This window comes from Canis lupus, chromosome 1, assembly GCF_048164855.1.
Source record: "Canis lupus baileyi chromosome 1, mCanLup2.hap1, whole genome shotgun sequence".
In the NCBI taxonomy this organism is placed as follows: domain Eukaryota; kingdom Metazoa; phylum Chordata; class Mammalia; order Carnivora; family Canidae; genus Canis; species Canis lupus.
This window is the reverse complement of record NC_132838.1, coordinates 21,120,726-21,141,436: the sequence shown is the minus strand read 5'-3', so window position 1 is coordinate 21,141,436 and position 20,711 is coordinate 21,120,726. Positions and strand designations below refer to the sequence as shown.

Genomic DNA, 20,711 nt, shown 5'->3' with positions numbered 1-20,711 from the left:
CCCACACTCAAAAGACATTGATTTGGATTCTTTGATAATAATAAAGAATTTCAAACTATTCGTATCTGAAATGCCAATACTGTAAAACATACAAAAGTTGAGCCCCCTAGATGACATCATTAAGATGAAGACTTTAAAACACCAGCAATGACCCAGGGATGTCCTCCAAGTTATACAGTCAAGTAATATGAAAACACATAGCCACCCAAAGACTTGTACGTGAATGTTCATAGGAGCATTATTCCTAATTGCCAAAGAGCAAAAATAACCCAAATATCCACCACCTGGTGCACGGATAAATATAACGGATCCCTACATGAGGGAATCTTTTTTGGCAATAAAAAGGAATGATGCTCTGATACAGGATGAGATATGTATAAACCCTGAAGCATCACACTGGCTGAAAGAAGCCAGTGAGTCGGAAAAGCCCATCACATACTGTACGATTTCAGTGTTAAGAAATATCGATAGGCAAATTATAGAGACAGAACACATTAGTCGTTGCCAACGTCCAGGGAGAGGGAAGATCGGAGAGTAACTACTGCTGGCATGGGGATTTCTTTTCTTTTTTGCAGGCGATAAAATGTTCTAAACTTAGACTGCGGTGATGGTTGCATAATCCCGTGAACATTCTCAAAAACATGGAGTTGTAAACTTTAAGTGGATGAACAGCAGGTAAGTGAATTATATCTCAATAAAGCTGTTTAAAAAAGAAAAAAAGCAGGAGCAGTAGTATTTATACTTGAAATTCTAATTCTATACGGTAACTAAAGAGTCTCCAAATTTCATCACTTACCATGAGTGAATGTCTGTTGGCTGAAAGAAGACCGGTTCCATACCCTGAGCCCAGACCACCCATCGCTCCATTATGAGAAGGTCCAATGATTCCATGCATGTCCCCATGACCACCCGGCATAGCTGTGGATGGGCCCACTGCATGATTCCGGAGAACGTGAATAGCATCATCCAGTCTTTCTAAGCGATCTTCAATTCGGCTTTGCTGTTGGTTAATAAACGATGTGAAATTTGATTTAGTTTGAAATGCATGCGTAGGTTATAGAAGTAAAATGTGAGTTGACACAAATCACACTTTGGGTTTCTGAATGTATGGTTCCAATAAAACTTATTTCCATGAGCCAATAATAAAAAATAAACAGTGACCTTCCCAGGAAACTCGTGAAAAATGTTAATGGTTTATCATAGTGTTATTTTTCATGAACAAAGTATATTTTGTAATTCTTCCAGGACATTATAATGTACATATGCCATAGTACATTGCTTGAAAGAGAATTTAGATTTAACTTTACAAAAATTTTTTTGTATCTATACAATTTGAGAGACATTCTAGCAGTCAATGGTTAAAGATTTCAACAGATTAACAATGGAAAGATGATGTATTTATAGTCAAATTATTTTCTTTGAGGCATATGTCCATCTCCTCTGCAGTGCTAATTATGAAGTCAAGAACAGGTAAATGCATACAGACTATAATTTCTTATTGCATACTATCTATTTTTACCAGTGTGTCTTGCTTTCTATCTGTTATTACCAGCCCTTGTGTGTGTGTATGTGTGTGTGTGTGTGTGTGTGTGTATGTAGAGGGGAGTGGGAACTCAAAATGGACACAGAAAAAACATTACAAAAACTTTGTCAACCCAAGTGGTATGAGATTTCAAGACTGAAGAATCACAAAGATGTGAATTAATTGTTCACCAGGGCCCTCTAGTTGATTCCAAAGCCCTTGCTCTGTATAAAATTCACTACCTTATGTAATTAAATTATACAATTCAAAACCACCTGAACTTTTTTTTTTTTCATTCCTGCCAGTGGGATCCAGTTTTCTTCAACTAGAGAAGGCCTAGACCATAGTTTTTGGTGAAGAAAAAGCACACATAGGTGTGTATTCACTTTTTTCAGTATGACCCATGACAGCCAGTAAACATCTGCATACCCCTCTGCCGTGTGCATTTTAAAACATGCTATTTCACTGGCTCTTCATTCTCCATGTGTAAGGCAAGCAGGGAAGATATTATATATCCCTACCATATAGATGTGCAAATCAGGCTCAAAGAAAGGAAGTATTAGTTACTCAGTGTCACAGCGCCAGGAAATGGTACAGTTAGGGTTGAATCGAAGTCTCTGGACTTCAGATCTAGTGCCTCTCTGTACTAGATCATGCTACAACCTCCTTCGATTTCCAACGGGCTGTGCAAGCAGATGTATGAGCTCTACTGCATGAGAAAAAAACATTTCTAATTATTCTATACCGACAAAAGGAATGTGTGCCTAATACGGTCAAGTCTACAGTATAGAAAACGTTCTGATTTGGTGGGCTTTGTTGTTAGGGGGTCTCCCCTAAGCTCCTAGCTGTTACTGATGCAATCTTTGAAAAGGTGCGAAACTTCCTCGAGTCTATACATCATAATTTATAGAAATGGGAATAATACACACTTCCAAGTGTGAATGTGAGCACTGAAAAGAAGTAATGTGTGTGCCTATCACCCCTTCTGGCTCACAGCTTCCTGGTGGAGAGAGCAGTTTCTGTTTGTGAGTCCCCTTGTGAGCGCTGAGTATTCAGAGAACTGAAGCTCTAGTTCATAACTATGAACCGAGTCTGTACGGTTCTATAGTGGGACACGACCTAGTTTTGATACATGGGTTGCAGAGAATAATTGATGCAGGTAAACACTTAGGACAACTGTGGATTACATGGGTGTGGGCTGCGGATTACTTAGTTAACGTAGACAAGGCAGCTAGTGTATACGTTGTCTTACCCTCTGGTTGCCTTTAATGGCTCAAATGCATAGCTGGATGATCCCACACTATGCCAAGGAAGACCACAACCAAGGGAGACACCTACTTTTGTACATCCATTTTTAGATTTTCCTTAATTTAAACAGTAAGCCACCAAAAGGGAAGAAAGGAAATTCTGAGCTGCTGACAAGTCATTCAGTTAGATAGATGGATGAGTCAAGGTCTCTTCCATGTTCTATCTCAAAATATGGATGAAAAGAGGGAAACCCACCCCTGAAGGACTTAAGAGTTCCTTGTTGCTACTTCTCCCCGTCTGATTCATACCCGGACCAAAGGCGGCTCAGAGTGGCGTGATTTCATGCACATTGCCAGCCACATCTACCATGAGTTGACAAAGCCTAGAGTGTCAGACACTGAATCATCACGAGAGCGTTTATAATATTAATTAAACCCATGGAAAATTTCAGCTACTGGCTCCTGGAAGAGCAGACATTTAGTGATGTTACTAGAGTTCTAGAAGAACCAGAGTGAATGGGGAAACAGATAGTAGGCTTCGTATTCAGAGGTCAAGAGGAGAACTCCTATAAGCCTGCCCCTCTAGAAAGAAAAGCAGAGGTATATTGAATCTTCAAGTGTTCCAGCCACGCAGCTTGGCTGGAACTCCAGCACTCTCGTATCAGGAAATCATTAACTCATTGCCAGGGATCCTTCCCAAAGATGGGACGGATGCTGCTATCTTTCCAGGATTTTTAATCTCTTACCTGGTCCTAGGTATTTGGAGCCCTGGGGCTTTACAGTGTAGTAGTGTCTGGGGTATAATCTACAAACAGGAACAAATAGAGTCTAATAGCTCTGACTCTAACAAACTTGTGCGCTAAACACCAATCTGAAGTTTCTGTTAGTGAGATAAGCATCTTGGAAAGTGTAACTAGGTGCAAAAAAGAAGAACACGGTCACAAAATGGCTAGAGGGGAGATTAGCGGATGAGGCTTACCAAAGAGTGTAAGGGTCCTTCATAATTAGGAGATGATGAGGCCTGTCCTCCGTTTCTAGACCAAACAGCTGTGCCTGCTGGTATTAAAATGGAGATTCCAATGAAATCTATATGATCTGAAAACAATCTCGCAGATATTTTAAACAGTTCTTTTAGAAATAGCAATGCTGATTTTCCTTTGGAAAATTAAGATAAATACATGTAAACCTCCCATACAAGAATTCTGGGACTAGGAAGAAACATTTTCAATTTCAAACTTGACGGGGACTCAGAATTCTCTCAGGCTTCCTCCTAAAAGGGAACATTTAATAGGTTCTGAATTTTAGCTAGAGAAGGGTTCCTACTGCAGAAAAGAGATCACTATGTAGTCAAGGCACTTCTAAGAATGCAAAGGGGGATTCCATCATATCTTTGTGCAAGGCCAGTTTGCAGAGAGAACCAAAATTCTCTCACAATGAAGGACGGCATTGCTACTTGTTTTCAAAATGACCTTTAAGAAGGGATAAGCCTTCCAAACTTTTTGAGGGAATAAGATTAGTTGGCAGTGATCCACTAAACAGGAAATTTAAAAACTCAATATAACAACAATAATAAGTAAGTAGTTTCTTCTGAAGAAAAGAATTATTTTGGGATCCGTTAAACTGGATTCCTGCTACAATCTATATTACATGTCTAACCTACGAAACAAAAGCCACTTTTACATATAAAATAAAGCATACTCTATGTGGAAACTAAGAAATAATTCAAGAAAGAGGAAAAAATTGTATGGTCTCACTGTAATCTCATGCCCTGGCATGGTTAGCATCTAAAAAAAAATCCTTGCTTCCCGTCATTTCTGGGTGTGCATGTATGTGTATTTTTATGCTAAATAAAAGTAGGATATTTTGTTCAATTACTTTTAGTGATAGGATATGGACAGAACCAGCTATTTCCAGTGTGCAAATAGCAATTTGTCCCTCTATTTACGTCTTCTTAAAGTTCTCTCTTCTTAATATGTGGTCTTTTGTGGTACATTAGCAGGACCCCAAAAGTGGCCTGTTTCTGTGTCTTCCACACAGAGCATGCTGCTCAGGTTTTGGGTGTTGGTGACATTTTCTGGAATGATGTATGCATCATAACTGTCTTCTCCCATCATTAACCTAGAGGTGGAGTGGCAGGATGGCGAGCACTGGATTCTGGCCCGAGCTCTGCTACTGTCACTCATGCAGCCTCATGTACCTTTGTGGTACCCTTCCTGGGCCTCAGTACGCTCATCTGTAACATCAGAGCACCAGACTAAAACAGCTGTTCTCAAACTTTATTATGCTCCCAATCCCCCCCCACCCCCCAATTATAAGACAGATGAAATTAGAGCTGCTTTGTTTGCAATGGGGAACTTGGAACTCTCCCGGCTCAGTCTCCCACACCACTTGCCTCACTGGGCTCGACGCTATCTCTGTCTCTCTCTGGCTCTGGACATTGACACTGGTGATCATTTTCCAGAGCCTAACTGCACGAAGACTGGCCAAGGAGTATGTAATAATCCTGAACTTTCTGTTCTTTTTCTGTCAAGGGGATGTTGCATGGCTGTTCCATGATCCTCTCAGTATCATCTCTGTGTCCTTTCAGTTTCAGATCTGCCCATTGGTCCCTGTGGACTTGACGGTTCAGCCACCCTTCTCTATTCTGTGACATCCTCCACCCCATGTCAACAGAGGCTCAGAAAAGCCTGAGATTCCATCCCACCTAAGCCATGGCCATCGCCTGTGAAAGCTTCGTGCAGTCCAAAACCTCCTACTCTCTACCAGGGAACCCAGTTTATGATGGGCCATGTGAATGGTGCACGCAGGGAATAACAGAGAGATCGAGGCAGCAGCCTTTAGGCAAGCGACTCCCCTGTAAATTACAGTAAGGTCAGGTTTCAATCAGGTACAGATGCAATTCGTTTCTTTTTTAGAAACCACCTGTCCTCTTTCCCAAGAACAGAGACATGCACCAGATAGGGCCTTCTGGAAGCATTTATACTAGAAGGGCAATGCGCCTCTTAAATGGACCTCTGAAAAGTGAAACATTTTACTCACATAATTCAACAACTTACAGTTTTACTATTTGAAGCCATATTTGAAGTCATTCTAATTTGTTATATTTTAAAGGCAAATATCCCATTTTACTCCACACTCTTACTTCTCAATTTATTTACAAAATTATAGTCTCCTCAATCATGTCAGCGAGGTGGACTTTAAGAAGGAAATGCAGAAAGTCTAAAATTTCTGGGGGAAATGATCCTTTTTGTACAGTCTATATTTGATGACTATAAAATTTATATTCAGGGATCCCTGGGTGGCGCAGTGGTTTAGCGCCTGCCTTTGGCCCAGGGCGCGATCCTGGAGACCCGGGATCGAATCCCACATCGGGCTCCCGGTGCATGGAGCCTGCTTCTCCCTCTGCCTGTGTCTCTGCCCCTCTCTCTCTCTCTCTCTCTGTGTGTGTGTGACTATCATAAATTAAAAAAAAAATTCCTGTTAAAAAAATTAAAAAAAAATAAAATTTATATTCATATTCCTGATTGTATTAACTGGGGTTTCTCATCTTTGGTGTCTTATTAGAATATATTATTCTGTTGACTATTTTCTACAGAGTTAAGAAAAGTTTAAGAAGTTTTCCATATGCCTATGTATTCTACAAACATCTAATTTCTAAGAAGAATTTTGGATGTAAATGGCTATACTTTCATATGGCAGTGGAAAAGACAAACCTTTCCATTTTTCTGTTTGGAAATGTTATGTTTTAAGCTTTTAGAGGGAGGAAGTTTCCACCTGCCAGATCAGGAAGTACAAGAGGGAAATCATTCTCATAAACTGGTACCATGATGGGGTTGGATTTAGGTACAGTACCTGAGAGAGAAGGAGGAGAGCCAACAGGAGTTGAAGGGTTTGATGAAAAGCTGTTGTTAGTGTGATCTGGAGAATAGATCTTAAAACAGCGGGGAGAAAAAAAAACACCCTCATTTATTAGGAATAAAGAATCAACAATTTTTAAATGACAAAGTGTCGTTGCAGTTCATCTAAAAGTTGCAAGTCATAAAATACATGTAACAATTGACTCTAGTCCTAATATTCTAAAACGAAAAAATTAACAATTTCTTTAGTTTTTCAAAATAAGAATTCTGAGCTCATGTAAGGTGGTGGGGAGTATACTGGACCAGGGTCCGTACTCCTTTCTCTCCCATATCCTACCATGCCGCGGCCATGAGCAAGCCACATGAAGACCCTAAGCCCCCGTTTCTTCCTCCATCAAACAGGTTAGACAACATCATCTCTACGATCTTTGTCCAATTCCTTCTTCACCATCATTAAGGCATTTAAGGTCAAGGCTTTAGATGCCCAGATTAAGTATAAACTTCTACTCAGGCCACAATGCTAACTCAAACTTATTTTATGCTCCCAACGGGAAGGAGAAACCAACCGAGGAGACAAAATGTTAGAGTAACAAATCTCCGTTTACGATTGTAAATAATCCTGTCTAGCTTTTGAAGAGAATCCCGGGCATTCACCCTCACACAAATGGAGTGTGCTACTTCGTCACTAGTGAACATGCAAGAAATGATAAATTCTAGCCTCCCGGCAGTGGACAAAGAAACGGAGTCCCCGGGTGCCAATTATGTGACAATTTTTCACAGACCTCAGGTATGGTCATTTTTGTTTTTTCTCCCAAGTGCCTTTCCCAAAGTGTCTTAGAATTGCACCCCCTGCAAAGTCAGTCTTAGCTGGTCAATGAGCACCATATGATTTTAGAGAAAAATAAGAAATCAAGGTAGAAAATCTATGCACCAAAAGGCCCTGACAATATCCACTAAGCCATAACTGAGGACTGCTTGGCGCCACTGTGGGGACCCCAGCTGGAAAGCTCAGCCATTCCCTGGAAGCGTCAGAGCACCCTCCTCAAATTTTTTCAGTAATCATTCTGCGAGAAAGCTAGCATTTCCAGAAATCAAAGCGATTTGCCATTCATTTTCTCCAATTCCAAATGTCCACCTCTGATTAAAGTTCACCCTTCCACAATGGTACATATGAAGTCCAAAGTCAATATTTCCTCACCGAAGCAAGTGCTTTCCCCAGAGCATCTCCAGTCTGGGAGCTGCCTGCTGCCCCGCTTCCTCTATTTGCTGCAAAAACAAAAGGCAGAATATGAAAAACCAGGCAGTGAGACGTCTAACAATTTTCTATTCCTGGTCCATTTACTCACAATTTAATTGCATTTTTAATGCTAATTACAACACATTAATCTTTAATTAGCATTAATTTGTTTGCTGAGGTAGATGTCAAATATATTCATGTTACTTTTTTTGCAGATAAAATATAAACCTGACACCTTGGTTTAAAGATGAAGCGTTTCAGTTGCCAGTGCTTGCCCTCTTCTTGCCCACGAGTAGTTAGTGGAGGATGGTGGGCAGCAAGCGTGAAGGCACACGAGGTTCACCGCTAAGAAGTGTGCAGTACGTTCAGGCCTCCCAAGTCCTCAAAGTTCGTCTTTTCTATCTCAGAGGGTCAACTGAATCGTCTTCTCAAGTAATTTATGCCTGCTTTCCATCTTTTCAAAAATTTGATACATAGCAAAGCGAGGTGCTCCTCTCGGCAAAATAAAACAGAAAGCCTATGATGTCTGGCTTCCTGGGAGAGAAGATACTTTTAATATTTTAAGTTCCCCGTATTCTCCACATACTCAAGTCAGTGTTCACATTAAAAAAAAAAAAAAAAATCTGAACTGCTACGCTACCAGAAATCAACATGATTTCCAATTCCAGAGATAAAATGAGTCTATGTATTCACCAGTGATCTGTGTCATCCCAAACGGTGGTATTTTTAACTACAAAATAGATGAATGGAGGCCTGCTACTCTACGCTGTAGTTTTTGGCATTCGAAGTCTGGAATTCAAAGTCAGCTCTGTTGAACAGTATTAATACAACCTCTAAGAACATTTGGCATGTGACATTGATTAAGGCCTGAACATCAGCAAATAAACCTAGTAGTTAAATAAAACCTATTAAACTCCATGGAGGCATCTTTCACTATTTTGTGAAATAAGGAAAGGAAATCTTAAGGCAACTAATTAAAAGGAGAACTTTGTTGCACACAACATAATTAAAAAAAAAATTTCCAGCCCTATCTTTGATCCTAGGAAGCACACTTGCTGACAAATATGTCATCTGCTTCTAGGTCTATAAAATGGAGTAGTGGGGTCAGATGTCAAGAGGTTGAATTCTCTGCTTCTCTAGGTTATAATTTCATTCTCCTGACCTCTGCTTAGTATGGTTAAATTATGTTTGCTATTTTTATATATTTATATGATGGGTATGTCAGTTCAATAATCTTTTGAGGTGTGCTTTATTTGGTTAACAAAACCCATACATGGCCATATTCATTTGTTAATTACTAAAACTGAAAGAAAACTGGTATGTGATAAAAGGAACACAACCACCCTCTGAAAAAACTATTCTTTTTTATATCACAAGTTCATAATACTAAAAGTATATCGGTTTATTAGTACTAAGGATGATACGTATAAGTGCATCTTTGAAATGAGGGTCAGACACACAATTGAGCTAGCTGGAACTCACAGGTGCCACTAATCTTAAAAATACTTAAATATAAGAGATAGCTGAAAATATATCCCGTGTGAAAATGAAAATTTCTGCATTGAAGAGTTCTTTAAAAATGAAAGAAAAATTCTAAAGAGAAAATACAGAGAACACTAACATTTTCTTCAGCACGTACTACGATGGTATTTGGGGGCAATTAGACACATTTCTTTTTCCCCTAGAAGCGATATTATCACAGATACCTAAAAATTAGATTTGTCAAACAAATTTGTGAGCTGCTTGATTAGAAAACAGATCTTTGTGAAATGGAATTTCAGAACCATGCCGGAAAAAATATTATATTCTCTAACAAAAAACCTAAAGCAAACAAGACAAGACAGTGCTTCAATTAGAGAAAATTTGCTACAGTAGTGGCTTTCAAAAGATTAAATCTTCCTTTGAACAACTTTAACATGAGGATGACGAATTTTTCGAAATTTATTTTCATAAAAACCAACAGAAAGATTTTAGGGACATTTAAAAAATAAATTATATGCATAGCATAAAATCACACTTTAGGAGAGACAAGATAAGAGCGTTATGATTACTTTTGTACTACACCTTGCCAACTAAACTTTCTATTAGTGCCTGTTCTTATAGAGGGAGATACTGGGACTCAGGAAGTAGAATAAAAACTAGAATCGACTTCTTACCTCATGTTGTCATGAGAATGTTTCAGAAAACTCCAAAGGCTACTCATGGAAGCCACTGATAAGAACAGACTATTTTTTCACATGAAGCCATTCTACCTTGCAGCAGCTGGAAGGCCAAACCCAAGGGTTTAAATTTCAAAGCAGTTTACTGGGGCCAATCTGCCCTTTCAGTTGGAATGCCTTTTGTTCTGTTCCAGGAAATGTTGGAGAAGACACATTTCCGAGCCCCTAAACACGTAAAGCGACATGGGTCCTTCTCTTAAAGGTTTCTTTTTTTGTGGGACTGCTATGTCAAAAGGCATAAATAATCAGAAAGCGAACCGAAATTCTCAAATGGCATAAGTTTTTTTTTTTTTAGCCTGAGTAGTAATGGGTCATGTTTGGCAAAACACACTTCTAATCAAACTTTGTGCTCATCGGGTCCACATTATGGCTTTCAAGTGATAGGACTCGACTTACTATTCTAGTTTTTGTCAATTCATATTATTAGAAACTGCCAAAATGCTCACGTATAATAGGAATAGTAATAAAAAGTACTGTGCCTACTAAGTAAAGACTGGACCGATTTCTTGTTATTTTAGCTCTCATCAATTTCTCGTGCTCAAGAAAACACACACACACACACACACACACACACACACACACAAAATCAGTCTCTAAAGCGGTAAGGTAAATATGAATACAAGATGAGCAGTTATTAAAAGGAACTGCAATTTTGTAGGAGGATTTGAGACTGCCAGCCCCTTAAGCATTATTCAGATGGCTTGAACACAGGTGCGGCTGCTGGCTAGAAGATGGAGCAGAAAGAAGGGTCTGTATCTTCGGTTTCATGTGGGACCACCCTTGGTCTCACTCTCAGCTTTCTGCAAACAGCAATTCCTATTAGAACACACCCTCATCAAAACACCAGGATGAGTGGTGTCTGGGGACTGGCTACTGAAAATCAGAATTTGGAAAATGTGTTATCCCTTTATGCACCCCCATAACCTCAGGCTGGGAATGTTGTGAAGATATAAAAGGAATAAGAAGTACAATGCATACTGTATTTGTCTGAGAGTTGATGACTGCTTTAAAATTTAAGGGTTTTTGAACTGTGTCCAAGTGACCCTCGTGTTATTAAACTATTAGAAATAGCAAAATGGTTCTAAAATGAACCATGGAGTTCATGTCTATAAAGATGAGAAAAGGAGGAGTATCTCCAGCACCCCTACTACACACAATTTTAGAATAAAGACTCAAAAATAGGCTACAATGTACTAATTTTTAGCAGGAGGGATTCCTAGGAATTCAAAGGGGGGAGTTGGGTCCCATGACCATGTGCAGGAAATGGATGAGAAGACTTAAATCAAACTGGTTTATTGTTCTCCGTTGGTGGTCTTTGTAACTAAGATACCATGTCACTGCTGGATAAAATCCATATTACTCTTACACTCTGTGCCTGTTCATCACCCAACTGTATTTGAAGGCTCAAGATTCTTAGAAAAGACAAAGTGAATATTATGTGACTACTCTAATAATAAAATTACTGTGAAACCAAGTCCTCAGGGGGAAATGGACATAATGTTTCTACTAGAAAAGCCACATACTAAAATGCATCATGTCATACAAACATGTCATTAGAAGTGAAAGTTGTAAGCCAGATTAATTCAGGAACCAGATAGATATTCCAGGGTAATCTTTAGCATATGTTGCACTAAATCAATCTTGGTAGTCTGTTCCCTCAACACTGTTTGCTTTGAGGTTTAAAAACATGGGAAGTACCATGCATTAGGAAGCAGGCCAGTTAAAGACTAATGGAACAATAATAGTTATTATAACCATTATGTTAGTTTTATGCCCAATTCCCTCCGAGAGGAAGGGAGAGTGTGTAGTCCCAAACAACCAGAGGTCACACCCTGGGAACGTATACAAATGGTATCTCCCATGGGGAACTGGAGCACTCTTGTCCTTGAGTAATATCAGGGGACTGTGCCAGGCGAGGCAGTGTTCTCAAGCCTTTTGGCCCAGAAGACATATTGACGTTATAGGTAAGAAGGAAATATGTAGATAGCAAAATATATATGGCTGCATCCTCCAGATATTTCCATCCTCTATAAGCTGGCATCTAGTCACTCACTACACTTCCTCCTCTGCGTGCATGCTGGCATGTAGAGGTCCTGGCCTGGACAGCTTCTGATATATGGCCAGGAGTACTGCACTGAAAGGGTTTTAGGAATATAGTTCAAAGGCTCTGATGGTGGTAATTTGGAAGCCCCTGGATTTAGCTCTTCTCTTTAACTGGGTACTATACCTGCTGAACTAGTGAGAATCCATGTTGTGTTCCATGCATTATATTCAGAGAATTCCAGGGAGCTTACTAGGCCCTTCCAATTCAGAACTGTCGAATGCAACCTCCAGAGTTTGCTGGCAAGGCTTCAGAGGAAAATAGTGGACTCTATGCCCCAAGTAAAATAAATTACACTTCTTTTGAAAATCCGTGGATGAGTTTGTCCTTCTTAAGCATTTCTCAAAAAATGGTATTGGGCATTAAAGAGCAAAAGCAAACAAAACAAAAAACAGTCATCACTCCGCCCAAACAAGTCATCCAACGCCTCGGTGAGCATCTGCCATCTTTGAAATGCACAGGTCAGAATGGGGGCAAGGGAGCTGATTCCAGGGGGTCCCCTTCTGATGGTTCTAAGCTTGCATCTCACTCCATGTGCATTTTGTCATTCTATGATCAGTTCAGGATATTCACCGACTGCCAGGAGGACACATTATAACAGGAAGCTCAGAGGTGGGGTAATGATCTCCTCCTGAACTGAAAAAAGCAGCTTCCTAAGACATCAATGCAACTTATGAAAAGATTGCACTGCCTTGCACTTTTTCACCAAGAAAACTTAAAAATGTGATGTCCATGTGTTAGTGCTTGAACCCCATTCTTACAGCATTAGTAGTGCTTACAGTCATTTTCTACAGAATCATGTGTGTAATCTCAAACATGTGTCAGGCTATGTGTTCCCTATTTACCAATTATTTAATTAGCTCTGTTTGTTCTTTGAGATAGAGGCAATGTAATATTTCTTTATTTCCTGCATTTCAGAATGAGTGAGTATATGCCAAATATTTTCAAAAGTCTACAGATGTATCCTATTAATCCATACTGTTTGTTAGGGAAGTATCACTAACATCAGAAGGGAAATCTTCTCTTCTTGTTATACAGACATGCGGCCATTCCTGACTTCTACCACACTCTAAAAATCGATCCAAAGCCTAAGAAAATTGAAGTGGAAATAAACACGAGCTACTCGACACCGTGCAATATTAGAGCTTATTATCATATTTAAATTTTCCTCTGTATTTCAATGTAAGGAATTGGAGGACGTATTATTTTAAGAAAGAACATTCCAGAATATTCTCCCTTAACAAAATCCTAAAGTCTAACTGCATTTATGCAAGTTAATAAAGGTCTGTTCCTCCAAAAAACTGAATTACCATGTACACTTGTTTCCTGAGAAGATTATAAATCTTTCTCACATTCTGCTAATAGATTTTGACAAGTATACTCATGATCATGGGCTAATTTATGTAATAAAGTTATTCTTAAAAACCCTTTTCTGGGTTCCAGAAATCTCATACTTTCCCCTTTAAAATTATGGCTCTTTTATTATTGTTGAGACCCTCCCTCCTCTTTAAAACAGGGCCCTGTGGTGTATATAACAAGTTCACTCCGTCTTTAGTGTGTGGTTGAGCCTGTTAGCGTGCAGAAGTCACCTACTGCTCCCTTGCCGCCCAGACCAAATGAAGAAGGACAGCAGACATTCCTGTTCATCCACAGGCTGAGTCAACTATCTTAAATAAAGCAAATCTCATTCCCACTGAGACTTGTGGGCATCCTAACCACAGCTCGTAGAGAATGATTATTCCATTTCAAAATATCTCTTTCTTCCCAAGTTGGGGTACCTCTCTCCCAGAAAGACTGTTTTGTAGGCCAATCAACAAAAATTTTTTTCAAACAATGCCCAAGCATGTTTTCCTCAACTCGAGCTTTTGCTCCACCTTTATACCTTCCTAAAAAAGAAAATTACTCAAACCACAAGTAGACAGGAAATCTGCCGTGTAAGAGGATGAATGACCGGTCATCCTTCTTTATAACGAGACCTCATGACTGCAGAAAGGGGCTTTCCATTTGTCAAACCACATTGAAGTGAAATATGCTTTTCTCACCCTTTCAGTTCTGCACTTCTTTCTTTCTTCTTGTTTTTCAAATCTGCCAAAACTGCATTGATAGCCAACCCAACTTCCCCATGTGACCTCTGTCCACTCCTCTCCAAGGTCAAACTGATGCAACACATTTGTAAATGCTTTGTTATGAAAAGTTATGAAAATGGAAACTCTTGTAAATTTGCTTCTTACTGAGACATGATAGTGAAGGGCTGCGAGGTGGCTCATCTCAAGTGTGAAATACATTACTGAATAAGCAGGGAGTGTATTATCTGGGCAGAATTATATTTGCAACATTTCAAAGCACATCTCTTCCCTTTCATCAAAAACTCTCCCACATAAGTGATTCACACCACTTTTCTAACTCCTATGGACTCTCTAAAGAAAATGAAAAACTGCAGAGAGCTAAGGGGAATAAACAGTAGGATTATTGTCACACATTCTTCTCTCTAAAACATACAGCTAATGTTCTCTTCTCATCGGGGGCCCACTGGAAGAAATCATGAGGCCAAGCAAGGTGTGAGTTTGAGCTAGGACCAGAACAGTGGCGACCAGTGAAGTCTAAGGTTTTAACAAGACCCCAGAACATCAGGCTGTGTGATTCCTATGAACAGCAAAGTTGTTAAAGGCAGATTCAGAAGAGGGTGGCTCCCTCCTCCCCAGCCTGGACTCTTTCCTCTGGGGGCAGTCAGACACCTGCCTAGCTCCTCCCTCCAGGAGGGAGTGCTGGTGGGAGGAATCATCTGTCTGGAGAGAGAATCACAATGGACATCATGAGAAACCAGAGGATGATGGTTTAGTTCACTGGGAAGCAGCACTCTGCTTGGGCCTCAATTCATTAGTAAACCTGCTTGAGAAATGGCAGTGAATCATTTCTGGCCCTGATGCCCAGGCATCGCCTCTGCAAGAAGTAACCAAATGCTTCTTCCCCTCTGAAGGATTCCATGATGCCACATTCTCTGGCAGGTGAAGCCATCTAGTTATTAATAACCCGCATGAATTTCACAGGAACTAGTCTTTGGAAGGCTCTGGTATGTCATGGTTAAGAGCTTAGAACGGTGACTAGAATTTGGGAAGTGGTCAATAACTACTATTGAGCTAACTTGCCCCTATCTGACTAGTCTTCAGTGGTTTGTTTTATAAAAGTTCACTTTGCTCAGAGAGTGTGAGAAGCAAGGTAGTTTCGGTCTATTTAAACCTTCGTTTCATCTAATAACTCACAATGCACCAAGTAGCCAAATATCAGTTTCTTGTGACCAAAAAAGTGATTACAGACAAGCCAATGACTATATCTGTTTAGATTGAACTAACAATATATGTTAGTTCATGTATTTTCTTTTCTTTTTTTTTTTAGTTCATGTATTTTCATTCAGTTATGTGACAAATATTCATTGCCTGATTGCTATTCAATTATGAAGAGAAAAAAGAGGTCCTATCTTATTGAACCCTGACCTTGATGGTCGGGTCAGAATCGACATTTCTATGACTCACCCATTATACTGTCTGTCCCGTTGGCAGGAGGTGTACAGGAAGAGGTGCTGTAATGGTTTGTGCCACTACGGTGGAAAGTGGACATCGGAGGAAGACTGGAATTGATGTCTGCTGAGGAGTGTGATGGATAGCTCTGCAGCAAAAAGCAAAAAAAAAAAAAAAAAAAAAAAAGAAGAGGCCACATTCAACCATGAAATATTTTGTGGGTTAGGTTTCTAATACTCCTTTTGGAACTCTTCATTTTGCAACGGAGACAGCCTTTAGAATTTTGAAATATCCAAGAATACATCTTGCTTAGATGTGACAGCTTTCATTTTTCACATAATAAAATACAAAGACACATAGTTGGTTTGGGTTTGCATCAAATGCAGAAGAGTACAATGGCAATATAGGACAGTGAGAAAAGATCACAATCTTTAAATCTAACAATTATTGCTTAAAAGTATCTCTGAGGTGTCAGCAATATAAAAGACCATCTCTATTGTAATTTTTTGGTGTGAACTATTGATCAAGTAAGAAAGATTCCATGATACAATGAATAAAACAATATTGTGACCTGTGGGGTTGACATTACACTTTATCCTGGACTTTCAGACACTAAATGGCAAAGAGCAGCCAGTCTTAAATCCTCCTCCTACAAAACTGGGCCACCTTTCTGAATTCTAGAATGAACAGAATGGTCAATGAAAAACTTAAAAAGTAACAATGATTAAGTATCTCTCTAAAGCATCAATATGTGAAGCCTTAAATCAACGACTATTTTGAATTACAGTGGAATGAATGAACTCAGAAGCGCTGATTTGAGTTTTCTTTATGCGTCCTCTTCATTAGCAATCTCCTAGATACCTGACTATGAAGAAAGAACATTTTTACAGAATCATTGGTTTTAAGGTTTGGCTTTGAGTTAAATTATTATCCTAAGTTGTCCAAATACATTGCTTTTCTTGGGATATATCACAGTGCCCGTAAGATAGCAAATTAGTTGCTACCAATCCATCTGCTTGGGAATGTACAGATCACTAACGGGGACAGAGTTATTTACCAAAAGACATCGAGCTATTTTCATTCTCAAGATAAAAAAGTAGCTTTAAAAAGTTGTTCTTATAGGTATTTGAATGTGTTACAGACATGTAAAACTATTTTGGCTAAAACTGATTTTTTCTTACATGTACTATATATTAATCAACTATGGATCTTTATTAGATCATTAGTGGAGATTCGATTAAAATTAGAGATCGAATATGATGCTAAAAGTCAGGGGTGCTTAAAGCCCAGGCATTTATTCATAGGAGTGAAACCCTGGTGTCTTGGTATTTCTGTATTAATTCTGAGGCCCATCTTGTGTTCCACTTCTTCCTTTAGTATTCCTTCCTACTTCCAACCCTTGCACAATCTCTTCTCTCTGAATCCCTAATGTGCTCACATTCTGTGCTGTGCCATTTAACAATTATATGCTGCCTGTCATTGCTTTCTCTTTCAAGGACATTTCTACCTATACTGTAAACTCTTTAAGGGAAGGGAATAGAGCATAGACTTCTGCATCCCACAACTTATGGCTGAGTACTGAACACATAATTATTCTATATCCTCAATGAACCACTGGCTATTGGTCGGCGTTTAATAAATAGTGGATTGCAATACTACTTAATTGAGAGAGAACTAAACGGTCTAGAAAATGAACCTACATTCTGCCAATGACATGGTGGATGCCTTTGCCAATATGACCCCTATGCACTCAAAATAGTCCAACTGAAAGGTCAACTTCAGTGAAAAAAATTGAGATGAAACCCTTAAATCTTTCCAACTTCCCAAGAATGCCTTTCAAACCTTTTAATTTCATGGACCTCTGTGTTTGACCAAAAAATTCCAAGCAGTCCACAAATTTTTTCCCCAACAAGATAGAATGGGCCCATTCCCTACTACAGCTAATCCATAAGACTGGATGAGCCACGGGACACCAGACTTAGAACAACGATTTCTGCTTGACAGCTAAACACTATAATAAAGTAGAGAAAGAGAAACTGAACATAGAAGGAAACTGAAAGAAAGAGATGGTTTAACTTCATTTCTACATAGTGCTAATTCTGTGTTGAGTTTCTGAAGAATAGAAAAACTGTATATAAATCAGTCCCAGATATGCAAACACCAAAACAGAGGAAAAGAATTTTGAAAAATACTTATATGACTCTATAATCACAGGGTGGAACAGGAAAAAGATTTCCACATCAAGGAGGACTTCCAGACACTTTTAATATGGTGCAAAATGAGCAGTAATTCAGGGTTTAATAGACAGAGGGATAATACTGAGTTTAGAGAATGACAAGAAAAGTTCTTCCCCGAAAATTTTAATGGGGAAACCAATGCAATCCATGTCATTTTTAAAGACTCACAGAAAATATGATGCTGAAAGAAATTAATGAGATTTATAGCCACATTATTTTATAAGGAAAAGTATCTTGAAAACTACTGTCACTCAGAGATGTAATAAATACACTCCAGAGAATATCACTGGTATGTGAAGTATGTCTCTTTTAGAGTATTTAGGACCGATGATGAGAGATTTCCTCAGCCTCTCTTCCTCCGGGTCCTGATACTGCCTGCCCTGCTTGCTACACATGGAATGGGGAGTTTGAGAAAATATAACGGCTTTACATGCCCACTATTTAATTATTTTTTACTGATGCCCAATTATAGCATATTTGCAGCCTACTGACAGAGTAATGAGTATTGAAAATGTTTCTATTTGTGATATTTTTATCAGCCTATGGGCTGATAATTCAAGGATTAGAAAACACAGCAATTGGTGGCACATACCAACAAAAAAAATCATGCTTTGGGCTCAGGCAAGATTTCACAACCTCGGCACCATTAAAGTTTTGTGCCAGATGATTCTTTGCTGTGGGGGGCTCTCCTACGCACTGTAGTGTGTTTACCAGCATCCCTGGCTTCTATACCCTGGATTCCAGTAGGGCCTACCAGCTGTAACATCCAAGAACATCTCCGGACTTTTCCAAATGTTCCCTGAGGGGGTAACATCACACCTGGCTGAGAATCACTGGGGTAAGGGTTTATGTTACAAGAAAAGGACTTCTTTTATATTAAAACTTCAGACTCGTAGGACTATTTTCAACGTGTGGTGCAAAGACCATGCCTAAACCATGCCAGGCAGGGATGCTACCTGCTTCTAAACAGAACTCTGCCAACATTAAGTCTTCTACAACAACCCATTCCAAAGCTTAACCACAAACTCCATTCTTCAGAGCAGTTCTGTGTGTACACCTGTGACATCAGAGTGATTAGCTGTGGGATTGTGTTGTAGAAGCTGAAGCTGTAAAGGGGGATTTAAAGAAGCAAAATTGGTGACTTGACAGTTGCTACTGAAATGTGTAGGTTTTAGGCTTTATAATTATAGACTCTATGACAACACAGGATAAAGCGATGAAGACCATAATGTTTCTAAAATATTGTACCTTTTGGGCAGCCCGGGTGGCTCAGCCGTTTAGCGCGGCCTTCAGCCCGGGGCGTGATCCTGGAGACCCGGGATCGAGTCCCATGTCAGGCTCCCTGCGTGGAGCCTGCTTCTCCCTCTGCCTGTGTCTCTGCCTCTCTCTCTCTCTCTCTGTGTCTCTCATGAATAAATAAAATCTTAAAAAAATGTTTAAAAAATAAAATAAAATAAAATATTGTACCTTTAGAGACAATACTAATTTGTCTCTAATACAAGGAAAATGCTCTTCTTCTAACCAAACTATTCCTTTATTCTGTGTGAGACTGGCCAAAAGCTACAGGCAAAAATGAGGAACTACCACTATTTCCAAGTGAAAGGACCCTAACTGCCTATTGCATACCCAAATTATTCTCCATCAGTGTCAGATTTCTGAAAGGCATTGCAGCAAGAGATTTTCAAATGGTTAATACTGAAATTACAATGATTACTAGAAATAATAATCCAACAGTTTCCCTATCAGTGAGAAAATTCATTAGGATACATTACCAGAGACCTAATTCATTTACCATTTTTTTGAAACAAACCCTTAATCTCTAAGATCTGCTAAATAATCATATTAAGAATGAAAACTCCATGTTCTGTGTTGGATAAATGACATTACAAATACAGCATCTGATACAACCTGTTGGGTTTTTCCTTCGAAATAATCTTTTTTCCTGGTTGATAACACTGTTTTGGTATTTAAGGTTTTCAGCATTTTTTTTTTCTAAAAGGAATGTAACTGGTTCCCTTTTTAAAATTACACTTTTTATGCATGGGAGCACAATTTAAAGATACCTCCGCCCATGCAGTGAATTTGACTGGGATAAAATCAAACCACCTACATCAAAATTCTAGAGCATGATGAGGAAAGAGAAAAAGGAATATAGGAAGAATGAAAATATGTCAAAAGAACAACTCTTAGAAGGACCGATATTCCATGTTAAATGTTAGTACACTGCCAAAAGCTTTTATTTGTAATCAAAATTTTCCTTGCTCACAGGACACATGTAGCTTTGATCATGAGTTCCTTAGAGAAATACAATGTGATGAAGGGTAAATAAAGATGTTGGTCAAGAAGAAATTCTAGTATAATAATAGTTGATACTTCTCGAAGCTTTCGCTCTAAGACCTCAAAGTAGGAATTGGAAGAAGATAAAATTTGCAAGTAAATCATTTGCTACTTAATGAAGATGTGCTGAAATTTGAGATAGTTTGATTGACATATTCAAACTTGGCAGATGATATAAAAAGGCCAATTCCATCTCCATCATTTGCCTCTCATTAACAGCTAACGGACCACAGTGTCTCTATCACCAGAACTAATTAAATAGGTATTTCCAAGGATATCAGAAACCGTAACTTCTGGAATGTTTTATTTTGTCAGAGTAGAATATAAATCACCTTTTCTATGCCTCTAGCGGTGAAGAAAAGAGAGGAAAGACTACAGAAATCCAGGAAGTCCTATTTCCTATCGCAGAGCAGAGAAAGACACATGAACCTGGGTATCA

The 20,711-nt window shown here is 39.0% G+C and overlaps 1 protein-coding gene across 34 annotated transcripts in view; it reads right to left on the bottom strand.

Annotated features, from left to right (window-relative positions):
- TCF4 (transcription factor 4) overlaps positions 1-20,711 on the bottom strand; it is a 361,238-nt gene that overhangs the window by 30,724 nt on the left and 309,803 nt on the right. For 28 of the 34 annotated variants that reach the window (XM_072822655.1, XM_072822688.1, XM_072822592.1 and 25 more), the window contains 5 exons: positions 15,714-15,846; positions 7,825-7,892; positions 6,622-6,700; positions 3,749-3,825; positions 797-1,000 (listed from right to left, as the gene is read on the bottom strand). In XM_072822655.1, coding sequence (XP_072678756.1) covers positions 797-1,000; positions 3,749-3,825; positions 6,622-6,700; positions 7,825-7,892; positions 15,714-15,846 — 561 coding nt within the window. The remainder of the gene's footprint in view (positions 1-796; positions 1,001-3,748; positions 3,826-6,621; positions 6,701-7,824; positions 7,893-15,713; positions 15,847-20,711) is intronic. The other 6 variants (XM_072822673.1, XM_072822600.1, XM_072822626.1 and 3 more) reach the window with 1 other exon arrangement.